Consider the following 18,585-nt stretch of genomic DNA (forward strand, 5'->3'; position numbering starts at 1 on the left):
CAAGGTATTGACTTGGATAGAGAACTGGTTGGCAGACAGAAAGCAAACAGTTGGAATAAACGGGTCTTTTTCCGAGTGGCAGGCAGTGACTAGTGGGGTACCACAGGGATCGGTCCTTGGACCCCAGCTATTCACAATATATATTAATGATCTAGACAAGGGAACTAGATGTAATATCTCCAAATTTGCAGATGACACGAAGCTGGGTGGGCATGTGTGCTGTGAGGAGGATGTCGAGAAACTCCAGGATGATTTGGACATGTTGGGTGATTGGGTAGAAACATGGCAGATGCAATATAACGTGGATAAATGTGAGGTTATCCACTTTGGTGGCAAAAACAGGAAGGCAGATTATCTAAATGGCAATAGATTGGGAGAAGGGGAAGTGCAACGAGACCTGGGTGTCCTTGTGCACCAGTCGCTGAAGGTAAGCATGCAGGTGCAGCAGGTGGTTAAGAAAGCAAATGGTATGTTGGCCTTCGTAGCGAGAGGGTTTGAGTACAGGAACAAGGATGTCTTGCTGCAGTTGTACAGGGCCTTGGTGAGACCACACCTTGAGTATTGTATGCAGTTTTGGTCGCCTTATCTGAGGAAGGATGTTCTTGCCATGGAAGGAGTTCAGCGAAGATTCACCAGGCTGATACCTGGGATGGCAGGAATGACGTATGAGGAGAGATTGGGTCGATTGGGCTTGTACTCACTGGAGTTTAGAAGAATGAGAGGGGATCTCATTGAAACTTATAAAATTCTGACAGGACTGGACAGACTAGATGCAGGAAGGATGTTCCCAGTGGTCGGGGAGTCCAGAGCCAGGGACACAGTCTAAGGATAAAGGGTAGGCCATTTAGGACAGAAATGAGGAGGAATTTCTTCACCCAGAGAGTGGTGCACCTGTGGAACTCTCTGCCACTGAAGGCGGTGGAGGCCAGTTCATTAAATATATTCAAGAAGGAGTTGGATATATTTCTTAAGGCTAAAGGGATCAAGGGGTATGGGGAGAAAGCAGGGACCGGGTACTGAATTTGGATGATCAGCCATGATCGCATTGAATGGCGGAGCAGGCTCGAGGAGCCGAATGGACTACTCCTGCTCCTATCTTCTATGTTTCTATATTCTTTAATAGTAACAGCAGGCATGACTAAAACTGGGACTCACTTTTGAAATGGCTTAAGTAGATAACACAATCTGGTTGTTAATTACGAGAAATAAGTGGTTGGAATTAGTGAAGGTGCCCTGGAAATAGGTCATAACCGACAGTCACATGATATTTTGTATTCACACAGTCACACACATACACTGAGTGATCAGTAGTGCAAATCTGCGCGGATGAATTATCAATGCGGAGATGTGCAAAATATTTCTTCAGTCTTTACACAAGTGTTAAAATCCCCCCACCAACATAATTTATACATTGGTATATCAAACTTTGAAAGGTCAATGTTTAACCTGGGCCTGAACCTTTTTTTAAAATGTGTTCATGCGATGTGGGCATCGCTGGCAAGGCCAGCATTTATTGCCCATCCCTAATTGCCCTTGAGAAGGTGGTGGTGAGCCACCTTCTTGAACCGCTGCAGTCCTAGTAGAGAAGGTACTCCCACAGTGCTGTTAGGGAGGCAGTTCCAGGATTTTGACCCAGCAACGATGAAGGAATGGCGATATACTTCCAAGTCAGCCTGCTGTGCAACTTGGAGGGGAACTTTGAGGTCGTGGTGCTCCCTTGCGCCTGCTGCCCTTGTCCTTCTAGGTGGAAGAGGTTGCGGGTTTGGGAGATTCTGCCGAAGAAGCCTTGTTGAGTTGCTGCAGTGCATCTTGTAGACGGTACACACTGTAGCCACGGTATGTCGGTGGTGGAGGGAGTGAATATTTAAGGTGGTGGATGGGGTGCCAATCAAGCGGGCTGCTTTGTCCTAGATGATGTCGAGCCGTTTGAGTATTGTTGGAGCTGCACTCATCCAGGCAAGTGGAGAGTATTCCATCACACTCCTTACTTGTGCCTTGTAGATGGTGGAAAGGCTTTGGGGAGTCAGCAGGTGTAAATACCTATTGAATTTTACTTCAAACATTGACGTATGAAAGCCAATTTGTGGCTGCACTCTCATAGTCCTGGCCTGGTCCCACGCTCCCATCCCATCTCCTGCTCTGCTAGGCTTCTACTGAAACCCCTGCGTTGTGACAACAGGTCTGTACTGTTCTGGTATAAATGGTGTGATAGACCCCTGTGTTACTGTGCAACACTGGACTGGTGCTCTCCTTCTGATCAATGTGTGGAATTGGTAGTTTAAGACTAGGGGTCAGAACAGTCAATTCGATAGCTCTCCATGCAGTTCTGACTAAAACATTGCTGGCAGTGGGCAAGAACAGAAATGTTAATACATCTAGGTGGATCAGAACTTCAACATGTGGAGACTCTACTGTATAATGTTTAATTTTTCTAAACATAGAGGTGCTTTAATATTGGCCCATAATTTCCGATAGGAGGCTTCCTGCGTGCGGAGGCCTCCGATCGGAAAAAAATCTACAAACTTACCCGAGGGCTCCCGCGGTCTGGACACTTCCACTCCTGGGCCTCTCCAAAGTCAAAATGCACAGGGCCCATGTATCCCAGGGGAGCATGCGGTTCGCAAGCATCCCTGGGATCACGTGGGCCAGGCCAGCCAATAGGAGAAAGGAATCTCCCTTCATACTTTTGACAGATAGACCTGTCAAATATATGAATGGAGATCACCCCAAAAACACACTTAAATAAATTTTTTAAAAACCATCATGTTTTTAAAATGAGTTAAAATTACATTAAATTAAATATTTTAAACAAAAATGTAATTTTTTGAAAAAAAATTAAAGTTTCTTACCGGGCTAAAAATAAACTTACCTTTTTTAGAAATATTTTAAAATTATAAATGATATTTTTTCAACTCTTATGCTAGTTAAAGCAGGCCTTATGCTTGCTTTTACCAGGTGTAAGATTTCTAAGGGTTTTCAGCGGGCGGGGGTTCTGCAGTCCAATCTGTCAAGAGCATTCTTGACAGATCGGAAATGCCGGTTTTCAGCACATGCGCTTCGCATGCCTGAAACCAGCATTTCCGATGTCCATATGGGTGTGTACACAGCGCATACACACCCACAGGCATCGGAAAATACGGGCCAATATGGGTGCGTGGCCAGTTTTGTGGGTGGGGCTAGCTTCTAGCACGATGTTTTTAAACTAGCGCAAAAGTTCGCGGAAACTCGATTCATACTGAACGTAATTTACACTTAAAATTCCGTGCTCTTTTGCACCGATTTCGGGCAAATTGTGCCAAAAAAATCAGCGCAACCAAGTGGAAACTCTACTCCCAGATGCATTTGGTAAATGCAGTAAGCTCTTTACCTCCAAGTGATAGTATCTGCCTCTCTGACTATACATCCCCATCTCAGCTATGCGGGTTTGCTAACAATTCAAAAACCCTTAAGAAACTGCCCGTTGTCCACTTTCCTAAATTTTAGAATAATGTTAGAGTTGATGCCATTTTGTAGTTTTAGGCTGAACCAATTGGACCCCCATTCATTGCTCCCCAAGTTGTTAAAACAGGAAGCATGAAGAATAAACAAACAAACTTGCATTTATATAGCAACCTTCATGTCCTCAGGGTGTCCTAATGCAAATCATAGCCAATGAAGCAATTTTGAAAAATTTATCTTTTCATTGGGATCAGCCAGTAAGACATCAGCCGTCTCAATTTCTTTACTCCCCTCACTCACTCTTACCTCCCTCTGAACTTGCAGCACTCTGTTCTCTCAGGCCCAACAGACCTCTACTTTGCAGCGGCTGAACTCTCTGACCATTCCGCCTACCTCCCCCTGGACTACGATCCCACCACTGAACATCAATGCCATCATTTCCCAGACTTTAACCGACCTCCTCTCCTCTGGAGATCTTCCCACCACAGCCGCCAACCTCATTGTCTCCCAACCCCGCATAGCCCACTTCTACATCCTTCCCAAGATCCACAAACAGTGCTGCCCTGGTAGACCCATCGTTTCAGTCAGTTTCTACCCCACGGAACTCAATACTTTCCTATCTCAATTATCTTTTCTACCCTTGCCCAGTCTCTGCCCACCTACATCGGTGGCTCTTCAGACATCCTCCTCCAATTTAACTATTTCCAGTTTCCTGGCCTTAACCATCTTCTTTCCACCATGAATGTCTAGCCCCTCTTCACCTCCATTTCCACTAGGTTGGCCTGCAGGTCCTATGCTTCTTCCTTGAACAGAGGCCCAACCAATCCCTATATACACCACAACCCTCCTCCACCTGGCTGAACTTGTTCTCACATTGAACAACTTCTCCTTTGACTCCACTCACTTCCTCCAACTAAAAGGTGTCACTATGGGAATCCATTTGGGTCCTAGCTATACCTGCCTTTTCATGGGATATGTGGAACATTCTTTGTTTCAATCCTACTCGGGTCCCCTCCTTGTCTTTTTCCTGTACATTAATTACTGAATTGGTGTCGCTTCCTGTTCTTGCTCTGAACAGAAACATTTCATCAACTTTGCTTCTAATTTTCATCCCTCCCTCACCTTCACATGGTCCATCTGACTCTTCCCTTCCCTTCAACTTCTCTATCTCCATTTCTGAGGATAAGCTGTCCACTAATGTCTACTATAAGCCCATCGACTCCCACAGCTACCTTGATTACACTTCCTCCAACCTCATTTCCTGCAAGGACTCTATTCCCTTCTCCCAGTTTCTCCATCTCCATTGCATCGGTTCTGACAATGTCACCTTGCACACCAATGCTTCCAAAATGTCTTTCTTTTTCCTCAGCCGAGGATTCCTCTCCACTGTGGTTGACAGGGCCCTCGACCGTGTCCGTCCATTGCCTGCATTTCTGCCCTCACCCCTTCTCCTCCGTTCCAGAACCAGGATAGGCATCCACTTGTCGTCACCTTCCACCCAACCACTCTCCACATTCAATGGATCATCCTCAGCCATCTCCAGCATGATGCCACCACTAAACACATCCTCCCCTCACCGCCCCTTTCAGCATTCTGAAGGGATTGTTCTCTTCACGATACCCTGGTCCACTCTTCTATCACACCAGCAACTTCCAATCCAAGCGCAGGAGGCAACACCTGCCCTTTCATCTCCCTTCCCACCGTCCAGGGCCCCAAACACCACTTCCAGGTGAAACAGCATTTTACTTGTACTTCTTCCAACCTAGTGTACTGTATTCGCTGCTCACAATCTGGTCTCCTCTACATTGGGGAGACCAAACGCATATTAGTTGATCACTTTACTGAACACCTCCATCCTGTCTGCAAGCGTGACCCTGAGCCTCAGGTCCATTGCTACTTTGATTCTTCATCCCACTCTGACCTCCCTTGACCACCAATGCTGCTTGAGGAACAGCACCTCATCTTTCTATCAGGCACTTTACAGCTTTCTGGCATAAACATTTGAGTTTTACAACTTTAGATCTTAATCACTGCTTCCATTTTCTCAGACAGCAGGTGTGGGTAATGGAAGATGGCTGCACCAGAGCCACTGGGAGTGGAGGAGGTTTTGGCTGGTGATCCCCTCTCAGTACATGGCCGGCGGGGTGGTCGGGACCCCTGGGGTATACTTGCCTTTCTTCCGCCACATTCCTGGACCACAGGAGCCTTCTCTTTGCCAGATTTTCCACGCTTTCATCCCCCTTTGCTATTCTGCTGTAACTATTTAAACCTCTCTGGACCCAACTTTTGTTTCTTTGTCACATTACCATCCCCTTTTGCCTTGCACAATCATCCCTTTTGTCATTTAATCATTCCTGCCCCCACCCTATCACAGACCTTCCCTTTGTTCTTTCCTCCCCTCGCCCCTTTACACCGGATCTGTACTTGCTATTTCAGATTTCCAGCATCCACAGTACAGTAAATTACTTTTGTTTAAGCAATTTTGAAATATGGTCACTGTTGTAATGTTCAGGCTAAAACTAATAGATTTATTTACAAGCATTATACAGATGCAGAAAGCTACATTAAAACTGATAGTACCAGTACTTAGAAGACAAGGTACCAGTACTTAGAAGACAAGGACTGAATCAGTCCAATGAGTTAAAATACCTTATTTTGAATATATATTTCTTATGCAATACATTGATTTTTGGAGGAAAGACCATTGTAGATTTCAAAAAGTGATGATTGTATGTAGGTGAGGTAATCATCCTGCCCATTGTCAATTGCAGAAACTGAACTGAACTAAAGATACTGAAGAAGTCACCAGTATGTATCCCAGCTTAAAAGGATCTGAGTAAAGCACTGTCACAGTCGAGTTCAAAGATATAATGGTGCATTCTATCGACAGAATCAATTGACAATTTGCTGTATACTTTGTTCAGGCTTCACATATCTATTGATGCTTTGACCAAGGATAATTAGCAATAGTACCGAGGAGAAAGCTTCCACATTCTGGCTTATCTACAGATCAAACAATTTGCTTGTGCTTTCAAGAGCAGCTGAGTTCTGGCCTCCAACTTGTAATTTAGTAGGGAAAAGCACTTCTTTCTTAACTCTAGTCATTTCAAACAAATTTGTGCATCTATGTTCCCTATTTGGCGCAGGACAAAAAATCATACTTTTGTTACTGTTTGGTTTATTCAATTGTCTAGAAAAGTCACATCCACAATAATTATAAAAATCATGGAATTATCTCAACACCAATACAACAAATGTAATTCTCTATAAAGCCCAATATTGGTGTCATTTAATTATGATTTGGGTTTTGGCTCTTTCTGCATTAATAAAAAAACTTTCCACAGCTACCAAGCAAGCGGGGTATGTTTGGTGCCACAATGACATGTAGGTATGCTACTACAAAACTAAAATAAAGGCAAACTTTTCAAGATTAACTTGTTGAAAGTTATTTTATTTCTTCATTAGATAAGTTTCCAGTTCACAGTGTTTGGTTTCACCCAAGTGAAAATCTAAGTAGAACACTCCTTAAGCAACCTGATGATTCTGTATGTGAAGTGAAAGGAATTTACGATCCTAGATGCTTTGCAGTATGGAAAACAGATTTAAAACCATGTTTAAAATGTATGCATCTCACCAGGGTTGCCATGAACAACTGGATTATGAAATTTTGGGACAGAATTTCAACTTGCTGCCCAGGCACAAGACTGCCGTTGTGGATCGGCTAGCTTGTTACAGTAACCGCCCGATTTGCACTTCCATGGATTTCATTTCAATAGAAATTTGGGCCGTTTCTATAATGGGCAGCCAATCTGCAAGATTAGTTTTACACACAGGTGGCAAGTTAAAAATCTACCCCAATATTTCTTGAATCCAAGGTTGGCCAACCAGGCAAAAAGAAAGATAAGAAAAGAACTTGTGTTTATACAGCACCTTTCATGAGCTCAGGGCATCCCAAAGCGCTATACAGCCAATGAAGTACTTTTGAAGTGTAGTCACTGTTGTAATGTAGGAAACGCAGCAACCAATTTGCAAACAGCAAGCCCCCACAAACAGCAATGATATAATGACCAGATAATCTGTTTAAGGTGGTGTTGGTTGTGGGATAAATATTGGCCAGGACACCAGGGAGAGCTCCCCTGCTCTTCTCTGAAATAGTGCCATGGGATCTTTTACATCCACCTGAGGGGGCAGATAAGAATCTCGGTTTAACGTCTCATCCGAAAGAAGGCACCTCCGAAAGTGCAGCACTTATGCAGTACTGTACTGGAGTGTCAGCCTAGATTTTGTGCTCAGGTCAGTGGAGTAGGTGTCAAACCCGCAACCTTCTGGCTCAGAGGCGAAAGGGCTACCACTGAGCCACGATGAAGACACTGAAGAAAGAAAGAAACAGATTTGCATTTATATAGTGCCTTTCACAACCTCAGGACGTCCCAAAGCTCTTTACAACCAAAAGGGGGACTTTCATGTGCTTGTCGTAGGCTTGTACTGTAGCTCTCCAAATCAGTGCTCCTAAACATACTAATCACAATACTATATTTTAAACAAAAAGTTAAAAAAAATAAATGAAGCTAAAACCTGCAATTTAGATTGGCGCATTATTTACAAAGAACAAAAAAATTGCAAATATCAAAGATGTACAAATAATGCTGATCTCCTCAATGTGACATTACAGCGACAAACAGTGAAACTCAGTGTGGTTTGTAAATATCAGAAAATGAGATTTCAATGATCACCATGCTAAATTACAGTTAAACTGGCCTATAGAAACATTCCTCCCATAATCTTGTTGCAGATTTTAAAAAAATCAAAACAGTCTGTGATCCAAATGAAATCGTCGAAGTTATGAGAGCAATTCAGTTAGTTTTACTTTAAGCTTCATTGGTCCAAGACTTAGGTTAACGGGGGAACATGTATAAAAATCATGGCATGTAGTAGTTGAAAATGGCAGACCTAGGGTTGTCAGCAAGGCCAAAACAACATCCAAAAGCATGCACATAAATGGGCAAAAAAAAATTCTTAAACTGAATTTTCAGTGCACATCAATAACTCAACCTTTTTAAAATCTGCAAAATCCAGACGTAGGGTTGAAATCATTGGGATTTTTAAATTTTTGACATTGTTACACTAAAGGTTCAAGACTACAAGATGGGAGATTTTTTTCATGGAAATGCTTGAGCAAGATGGAGTCTTTCAGCTATGGAGCCACAGCCTCTTCCTAAAGCAGAGCATGGTAGATATGCTGAACCTCTGTTTCTTACACTTGCTATACATCTTTGGTGCACGACAACATGAAACCTTGTTCACTTTGAAACAGCAGCTAGCAAAGCACTTACGTTAAAACAGTGAAAGGAGAGTCTATACAGAAAGACAATATGCATCATGCTCATGAGACTGGACTGTCTTGACTGCATCAGAACACAATATGCGGACGATCATTTGAAAACACCGATTTTATTGCCGCTATTAAGGCAGCCTGCATATTAAGGAGACATATGCAGGAGATTAGAGAGGCATTTACATCACAATAAAGCAGAACAATTTAGCAAATTAAGTGAGTGGTTCTCCATTTCGGTGGAAGTTGGTACAAGGGGCTGAAGCATCCACAGCAAGCATGGGTTCAGTTCTCTTCAGGTCTGAAATAGTATCTCACTGGAGGGCCTGGCAGGTCTTCATCACCATCGGATTCAGGTGCAAATGAGACTGTCAAGTCGACATACTTCTTGTCTAATGTTGGTTTCACTAACTTCTGCATTCTGCAGTGGAAAAATATGTACATGGATGTAAAACTTTGAATGGCTTAAATTTAATAAAGGATTGGATCGCACCCGTCCCTTCCCTCACTCAGCCAGTAGTAAAAGTGGTCCTCGGTAGCTGGATTATCAAAGTGTTCCACAAGTGCATCCTGTAGTCTGTATAGGTATTGATTGAGTGATAAAGATTGGTTAGGACACTGGGAGAACACCTCAGCTCTTCTTTGAATAGTATCATGGGATCTTTTACATACACTTGAGAGAGCAGATGGTACCTCGGCTTAACTCTCATCCGAAAGACAGCACCTCCAATACTGTAGCACTCCTTCAGTACTGTACTGGAGTGTAGTTGTTAAAGCTCATTGGCTGGGGTTTTCTACTTCTGCACTTGCCAACCCATCAATAAAGTGAATGGGCAAAAGATCGTAGCTTGCTGAGTGCAGAAGTGGAAAACCCCAGGACATTATGTTCTAGTGGAAATTCTCAAAAAGCAACTACCAACTCTCCTTCTCCATGACAGGCCTGATGCGTCTAAATGGAGATGAAACTGAACTTGCATTAGGCATAAGTAACCAGCTTATACTGAACTGTCACTATCAAGCCTCCACTTTCAATTCATCTCACAGAGCCAGTGATTGCACAATCAAATCCATTGTTGCACAAAATCAAATTGACCTCTTCATTTTACTATCACAACTGTGTTCAGAAGAAAGAAAGATAAAGATAAAGATAAATATCATGAACTGAGTCCATATGGAACAGATAAAGCTGACCAGATCAGGTATAATCAGATTGGGTAAATTTCCCTCTATTACACCTTAACATTGTCCCGATACTCCAAAATCAAAAAGGCACCCCAGCTGCACCATCCTGATCATATCCATTTCTCACACCAGCTATTCTTGCACCCTTTCTAAGTGAGATTGTTAATTTGTGCAGATTTGGGGAACTGTTTTGTGTTGTGGGTGAATGCCCACTAGCTACTGGTGTGAAACTGTCCTAGATAGTTTCATGCAGAGCGCTTATGACCATCTCATCACTCTGGCTGGATTTCAACCCAGGTCCCAGACGTGGCAGCCTAATTCAACCCGTGACAGCCTAGTTCAACCCGTGATAGCTTAGTGTCTAATACACTGCAGCGCCCATTCAACAGCTATCAATTCTTTTACTAGTCAACAGTCCCTTGCTATTGGGATTTACTTACGTTAGCTTCAGTCGCTTCACGTGTCCTGGCATGACTGGTACATACAACATCTTCACTCCATGAACCACCATCGTGGGCTCAATGCTGTATGTTTCCTGCAGTGAAAGAAAGCAGTCTCCATTACACTGTAAGCAACAGTCTGAAATCTGTAATCTATTAAACCTTTTGCTGCCACCACTATACCAAAAGTTGACTGATTTGATTAGGTGTTAGCACTCTGGTCTCTGAGTCAGAAGGTTGTGGGTTCAAGAGACTTGAGCACAAAAATCTAGGCTGACACTTCAGTGCAGTACTGAGCGAGACACGTTAAACTGAGGCCTTGTCTGTCCTCATAAAAGATCCCAAGGCAGTACTTCCTGGTGTCCTGACCCATAGTTATTCCACAAGCAAAACCTAAAACAGATGATTTATTTCATTGTTGTTTGTGGGAGCTTGCAGTGCGCAGATTGGTTGCCACATTTTCTACATTACAAGTGACTACACTTCAAAGGTAATTTATTGGCTGTAATGCATTTTGGGATGTCTGGCGATTGTGAATGGTGCTATGTAAATGCAAGTCTTCCTTTTCCTTTAGCTGTTAATCTCTCTTAGTTTTGGCCTGTCATATAAAGGGGCTCTGTCTGCCTTTCCGCAGTACTAGTGAAGGGTCTCTGCTTAACCTATCTCTTCTCTTCTCATATGCTGACAGAACTTATGTGCATTCCAGTTATTATTGTTTTTGCTTCAGTTTGTATAAGATTTCTGTTTGCCCAATATGGAGTGCACACTCTCACCACAGGGAAACAAAAAACTTAGGCGTTGGTTGGCAGAGTCAAGGCTCAAGAAGCCACAATTGAGCACTGGGGTACTGCCTGAGTTTAACCAGCTAATACCAAGCAGTTTGCCAGTCAGAAGTGTTGGTAAGCTTCTGCTGCTTGTCCAGCTAGGACTATCCTACTTCCTGGTGAACTGGCTTGCAGGGTGATCTGGAGCCAAGTGGGAAGAATTCTAGCCCTGAATGATTGGTCTACCCCTCCAGGTTGCCACAGTAGGCCAGGCTGCACTGACACAAGTTGATAACTTTAAAAAACCATGACTGTGACACTGAAGCAGTGATGGTTAAGAGGAGATCTAACTGAAGTGGTCAAAGTTTTGAAAGGCTTTGAGAGGGTAAATAGTGAAAGACTATTTCCATTGGTCAGTGAACTTGTAACAAGGGGCATAAATTCAGGATTATTACTAGAATCATAAAAGGAGTGAACATTAACGTTTTTTCCCCCCACACAAAGGGTAATTAGATTGTGCTCTCCCTAAGCTTTGGGCTCATTATAGTAGTAGCAGGAAAGTCGACACAATTCAGACCTTATATCCTACTCCCCTCAGCTATAAAGAGCCTCTAATCTCATCTCCATCTTACATCAGTATCTATTGAAATTGTGTCAGTATTTAAGAGGGAAATAGATAAACACAAAGAAAAATATCAAACAGTATGGGGAAAAGAGCAGGCAATTGGGAATAGAGTAGCTATCTCTGATTGGGGCTAAAACTGGCACAATCTCTATGATTCAATTAGTTCCTTTCAACTCATCCACATTAAGGTTTTCCACGATGTATTAACAATCTTTGCTACCTCATGTTTTCTACACAAGAGAGGAAAAAATAGGACAACAAGAACAAAGTATTGCAAGGTATGGAAAACCTTTATAAAACACTGGTTGGGCCTCAGCTGGAGTATTGTGTTCAATTCTGGGCACCACATTTTAGGAAGGATGTCAAGGCCTTGAAGCAGGTGCAGAGGAGATTTACTAGAAGGGTACCGGGGACGAGGGACTTCAGTTATGTGGAGAAACTAGAGAAGCTGGGATTTTTCTCCTTAGAGCACAGAAGGTTAAGTGGGGATTTATTAGTGGTGTTCAAAATTATGAGATGTTTTGATAGAGTAAATAAGAAGAAACGGTTTCACTGTTAGGAGGGTCGGTAACCAGTGGACACAGATTTAAGGTAATTGGAATAAGAACCAGAGCTGGGTTGTGGAGAATTTTTTTATGTAGCGAGTTGTTATGATCTGAAATGCACTGCCTGAATGGATGGTGGAAGCAGGTTCAATAGTAACTTTCAAAAGGGAATTCGATATATACTTGAAAAGGAAATATTTGCAGGGCTATGGGGTAAGAACAAGGGATTGGAACTAATTGGATAGCTCTTTCAAAGAGCCAGCACAGGCACAATGGGCCGAATGGCCTCCAGTGCTGTAGATTCTATGACTCTAAAAGAATCTCCTGTGGGCTATTTAGCCTGTAGTTGTTCATGCTATTGGTCTGAGAACAATAGCTAGAGAGAGTATTTCACAGCCATCAAGATCACGCTTGACAACTGCCATGACAGAGTTCAACAGATGCGAGTGGCGTCAAGTCCAATTGGTGTGGGATGCACCTTCCAATAGGGTCTCGTCCAGCTTCTTACTGGAGGCAGATCAGAATCAGACTGTGGAGCCACACTGTCACTTTTGCATTTCTCTGAAGTAGAAAGTGCTTCACATCACACAAGTGATGGTATAAACGTATCTTTAAACTCTGCTTGCAACCTGATAATTTGTAAATTCACTGGCACTGAATGACAAAGTACAAACCATTTAAATAAAGAAGTTTCTTACTTTTACAGCATTTATGAAATTTAACAGCGTGAAATCTTCCCTTCCAAAAATGGTCCATCTATCCCAGATTGTAAATGATATCTCATTCCTATTCCAAAAGAAAAAGATAGTTTTCAGGATATTATTATTAAACTGGCTGTATTTAGAATGGTCAACGCTGAATCTGCTCCAGTCCAGTTGCTTACAGCAATAGCAATTCTTTCTTTGAAATGTTTGAAGGAACACCTGTATGTTGAGATGATGAAAGGAGACAGATCAGTTTGGTTTGGTGATATATTGGAGCTAGTAGTCTGTGAATTATGCAGCCCCTGTGAGATCACGGAGCTTCCTCTATTAGCATCTCGAGCAAGTTCTGGGTTTTTAGCAGCACAGAATACTGCATCTCCCTGCATGCACACACTGCTCCTCAAATGGAGGGTTACCCCTCGTTTCCCCCCACCCCCCACTCTCTGCTCTATTTGTGGCATTCAGCCACTACTCCATCCTGTGCACTCTCCCTACTTTCAAAAATCTCCTCTAAATCTTGAACCATGCTCTTACCTCCTCGCAAATCTTTCCCCCTCTTTTCTTCCATGCTTATAGTCCACTGTGCTTTTCTCCCCCCTCTACCCTTCAAAAGGCTGAGATGTTCTCCTTTATGGGAGGAGTGTTACAGAAATGTAAATTGTTGTAGTTCTCAGCTTTTTGGTAAAAAACTTCTCGGAGCATTTGCCTAAGCACTGGGATTTGTTCCCACAGTTTGATAATGGAAGCTTCACACTGGAATAATGAGAATCAAGCAGTCTCCAATCACTCTCTTCTAATTCATGTCTGTGTCCACTTCATATAACTCACTCCCTCTCCAAGCCATCTGCTTATTCCTTCCTAATTCCTTATTTTGTGTGAGGCAGTGGGGCTGCCAGTTACCCAGGCTCCATAGCTTCATAGAAAATGGTCCATATCTAGTATAGCACAGTCTATTATAGCAACCTGCAGACAAGGTTCAAATACTATCAAGCCCACTTAAATGAGTAACTGATAAAATAATAAAATGTTTCAGAATAAAATCTCCATGCACAAATCCCTTTTCTATATGTTTCAATGTTAGCTGTCCCTGTTAAATGAATAAAACATTTAACTGAATTGTAAACACCTAGATTTATTCATTTAAGTGCTGAAGTGCCTCACTATAGCCGATGTGTTTTATTTTATATTGGTTCATGGGATGTGGGCGTTGCTGGCAAGGCCAGCATTTATTGCCCATCCCTAGTTGCCCTGGAGAAGGTGGTGGTGAGACACCTTCCTGAACTGCTGCAGTCCATGTGGTGAAGGTACTCCCACAGTGTGACTTGGATGGGAACTTGGAGGTGGTGGTGTTCCCATGTGCCTGCTGCCCTTGTCCTTCTAGGTGGTAGAGGTCGCGGGTTTGGGAGGTGCTGCCGAAGAAGCCTTGGCGAATTGCTGCAGTGCATTTTGTAGATGGTATGCACTGCAGCCACAGTACGCCGGTGGTGGAGGGAGTGAGTGTTTAAGGTGGTGGATGGGGTGCCAATCAAGCAGGCTGCTTTGTCTTGGATGGTGTCGAGCTTCTTGAGTGTTGTTAGAGCTGCACTCATCCAGGCAAGTGGAAGTATTCCATCACACTCCTTACTTGTGCCTTGAAGATGGTAGAAAGGCTTTGGGGAGTCAGGAGGTGAGACACTCGCTGCAGAATACCCAGCCTCTGACCTGCTCTAGTTCCCACAGTATTTATGTGGCTGGTCCACTTAAGTTTCTGGTCAATGGTGACCCCCAGGATGTTGTTGGTGGGGGATTTGGCAATGGTAATTGCCTTTGAATGTCAAGAGGCGGTAGTTAGACTCTCGCTTGTTGGAGATAGTCATTGCCTGGCACTTGTGTGGCGCAAATGTTACTTGCTACTTATTAGCCCAAGCCTATTATAATATATATACATTACAGTGCAGCACAACAAATCTTTAAAAATTAACTTATAAAATCTTTTTTTTAATAAAAAGGATCTTTAAAAAAGTTTCTGCCACAGATTGTTGCTGAAGTATTTGCGTCCTGCTAAAACATGGGCAAGCTATAAGTATCACAAAGCTTAAGCATTAGCACCTGATGAGGCAATTTCTGCACCTAAACAAAAGTGCTTGCCACATTGATGGCCAACTGTGCTTGAGCCCTAGCTGCTGACGGGGTGAAAAAGACAGTGAAAAATCACCAAATGGGTTACTAGATGATTTTAACACCTAGACAAAAACACTTGTAAAATGAGCTTAACACCGTGATTGGCAAAAAGACTTTAATGGGAATGGTAACATAATGGTTATGTTACTGGACTAGTAATCCAGAGGCCTTGAATAATGATCCGGAGATGCGAGTTCAAATCCCACCACGGCAGCTGGGGAATTTAAATTCAGTTACATGATTCACTTAATACATCTTTTAAAAAAAAGATTTGTTCTAGGGACATGGGTGACACTAGCAACGCCGTATTCATTGCCCAACCTTAGTTCTGTAGCAACTCATTTTACAATTGAGTGGCTTCTTAGGCCACATCATAGGACATTAGGAATCACTTGGGTTTTCACAAGGGCATTTATTTCCACAAATTACCAGATTTATCGAAATAACAACAGAAAATGCTGGAAAAACTCAGCAGGCCAGGCAACATCCGTGGAGAGAAAAATAGAGTCAACGTTTCCGGTCGAAACCCTTCTACAGAACCTGAGTTTTTCCAGCATTTTCTGTTGTTATTTCGGATTTCCAGCATCTGCAGTATTTTGCTACCAGATTTATCAAATTCAGTTTCACACCTTGCCACAGTGGGGTTAAAAGTCTCAACCTCTGGGTTGCTAGCCCAGTACCAGAACCACTAGGGCACGCAGTGTATATGTTCTATTAAAAAGGACTTATCATAAGCCAGTGTGTCTACCCCGAGGGATTTAATAACTACTCTTAATGGGGAAAACTGAGGAGGATGCGCCAGCTCGACTGATTGTATCTTAGCAACGATCATTTATCGATAATATTTTGGTGTCTGGGCATCGTTAATTGAGTAAGGAGGGCCAAAATGTCTACCCTGTTTGAACAATTCATTTAAAAAAATAATTTAAAACAAATTATACTGGAAAAGGATAACAGAATTTTCTTAAATCTTTTTAAAAAAATCCATAGAACACTGCCGGGTTCCAAATTTCAGTACCTGCAGCATTCTTTTAATGCAAAGATAATTCTCTTAAGGGTAGAAAATAATTCTCCATGTTTGCAACCACACCCCTGAATTTAAAGTGACTATTCTGAGGCTATTCCAGATGTATCATGTGGTACAGATGGTGAAGGACTAGTGGTAGGTGTCACACACAAGGGGTGAAATCAATAGAAAGGAAAATTGGGAAAATTGAGAGGCCGATTCACTAGCGCCCGATTTGCGCCCCAGTGAAGTTAAATTTTACCCCCACAGACTCGGCAATCTTGACTACCCAGGAGTGTCCCATGATGTGAAATGCACAGATGTACTCACTAGCTCAAAGTTATTTGGGGGCTGATACTGCACACCCACAGACCAAATGACTGAAACCAGCTAAGCAAAACTGCACACCAGACATTACCCAGGCTATATCTATCCTCATATAACTGAAGGTTCAAAACCTTACTCCCACAGCAAGAGTGTTAGCCTAGGATGTGGCCTTGTTATTTCGTAAGACAGTAGCATTTTTGCACCAGCTGGTGTGTGTAGATTTGATGGAGCTGACCAGATACAGTCGAATATCACGGGTGCAGATAGGATCATTATAGTCACACCAACCTCTTGCACCGTGGGATTTTTTACCACGTTAAAGGTGCTATATAAATGCAAGTTGTTGTTGTTGTCAAGGGCTCTGAGATTGATTAAAAGCAGCAAGTCACAAGAGTACAGCTCCCCAGTGTCTAGCTGGAATTAATCAGACATAAAGTAGACTAAGATGCGTCACTGCACCCATGCTATCACTCATCACTACTTCTTCAGTTTTAACCTGTATTGCGCGAATCACCAAACAAAATACAAGTCTCTTTAAGGACTAACTTTTAGCTCCCTTGTTCACTCAGCAGATGGAGTCTCTCTGCCTGTGAATATTACAACACAAGCATTTTATTTTGAAAAGTTTTATGTTTTAGCACTTTGTATGGCATATTGAAAAGATAAATTCCCACCAGTGATTCCCTCTACATCAGGCTTTAGTTTTCTTTACCTTATTTGTGTTTTCTTTACTGCAGCTGGTTCAGTAAATACTATAACAGGAATAGCCAGGTTAAAGAAACAATTTCTGTATACTCCGAAGGGATGGCCTCCAACGATCTTGATTAACTCTAGAGCAACCTGGAGAGAAAAGAGAATCCTTGAAATTGAATGAGAACATGCTAGGAGTGTATTGGGATTGAGCTGCAACACTGCTTTCACCTCGAGAAATGACTTTGAATCTAGCATTGACCGATGAAAGGCTCCTGCTCCCGTTGGCTGTGAGAGATCTAAATTAAATGAGCTTGGGCTATATCATTTCCTAGAGGCCAGAACACAAAACTGGCATCCTCACTCGGAGATGATGTGGTGAATGAAAGGGATGAAGGGTTGCAAGCCTTTTTTTCTTGGGGTAGCAGAGAGGGAGATTAATGCCTGTTATACTGGCTGTGCAGCTGCAATACCGCTGCTGTTTGTGTCATGCTTCAAGTAGGAAGCACTACGTTACATCACTGTGAAGGGGAAGTGACCGAATTCCACACACGCAGCTCTAACAGACGCAATCTACAAGCCCTCTGCAACCGCTGCAGTATTTGCATCTCACTGTGAACATCTAATAGAACACCCATCTCGTCTGAAAATTAAATTAAAGTTGGGGACAATGTTGGCCGACCTTATAACCGGCCTGGCATTAGAACATGGGCTGAGGAAATTTGTGGTCAGACACGCAGTGCGATCGGGGCATATGTGGCTGTTTGAAAGTTGCTCATTGTCACTTGACATCTGGAGACCCCAAACCCGGAGCAGAGCCAGAGACCCCAGACCCGGAGCAGTGCCAGAGACCCCAGACCCGGAGCAGTGCCAGAGACCCCAAACCCGGAGCAGTGCCAGAGACCCCAGACCCGGAGCAGTGCCAGAGACCCCAGATCCGGAGCAGTGCCAGAGACCCCAGACCCGGAGCAGTGCCAGAGACCCCAGACCCGGAGCAGTGCCAGAGACCCCAGATCCGGAGCAGTGCCAGAGACCCCAGACCCGGAGCACTGCCAGAGACCCCAGACCCGGAGCAGTGCCAGAGACCCCAGACCCGGAGCAGTGCCAGAGACCCCAGACCCGGAGCAGTGCCAGAGACCCCAGACCCGGAGCAGTGCCAGAGACCCCAGACCCGGAGCAGTGCCAGAGACCCCAGACCTGGAGCAGTGCCAGAGACCCCAGACCCTGAGCAGTGCCAGAGACCCCGGACCAGTGCCAGAGACCCCGGACCCGGAGCAGTGCCAGAGACCCCAGACCCGGAGCAGTGCCAGAGACCCCGGACCCGGAGCAGTGCCAGAGACCCCAGACCCGGAGCAGTGCCAGGGACCCCAGA

General features: G+C 43.6%; 1 protein-coding gene across 2 annotated transcripts in view; it reads right to left on the minus strand.

The window, feature by feature from the left end:
• Positions 1 to 6,868: 6,868 nt before the first annotated feature.
• The window catches only part of uba6 (ubiquitin like modifier activating enzyme 6), a 172,896-nt gene continuing 161,179 nt past the window's right edge, over positions 6,869 to 18,585 (minus strand). For both annotated transcript variants that reach the window (XM_085990848.1, XM_085990841.1), the window contains exons 30-33: positions 17,236 to 17,363; positions 13,025 to 13,112; positions 10,393 to 10,487; positions 6,869 to 9,191 (exon numbers count right to left, since the gene is read on the minus strand). In XM_085990848.1, coding sequence (XP_085846974.1) covers positions 9,056 to 9,191; positions 10,393 to 10,487; positions 13,025 to 13,112; positions 17,236 to 17,363 — 447 coding nt within the window. In that variant the 3' untranslated portion in view covers positions 6,869 to 9,055. The remainder of the gene's footprint in view (positions 9,192 to 10,392; positions 10,488 to 13,024; positions 13,113 to 17,235; positions 17,364 to 18,585) is intronic.

The sequence above is a fragment of the Somniosus microcephalus genome, chromosome 1 (genome assembly GCF_052327205.1).
Source record: "Somniosus microcephalus isolate GS21.2 chromosome 1, FLI_Smic_1.0, whole genome shotgun sequence".
In the NCBI taxonomy this organism is placed as follows: domain Eukaryota; kingdom Metazoa; phylum Chordata; class Chondrichthyes; order Squaliformes; family Somniosidae; genus Somniosus; species Somniosus microcephalus.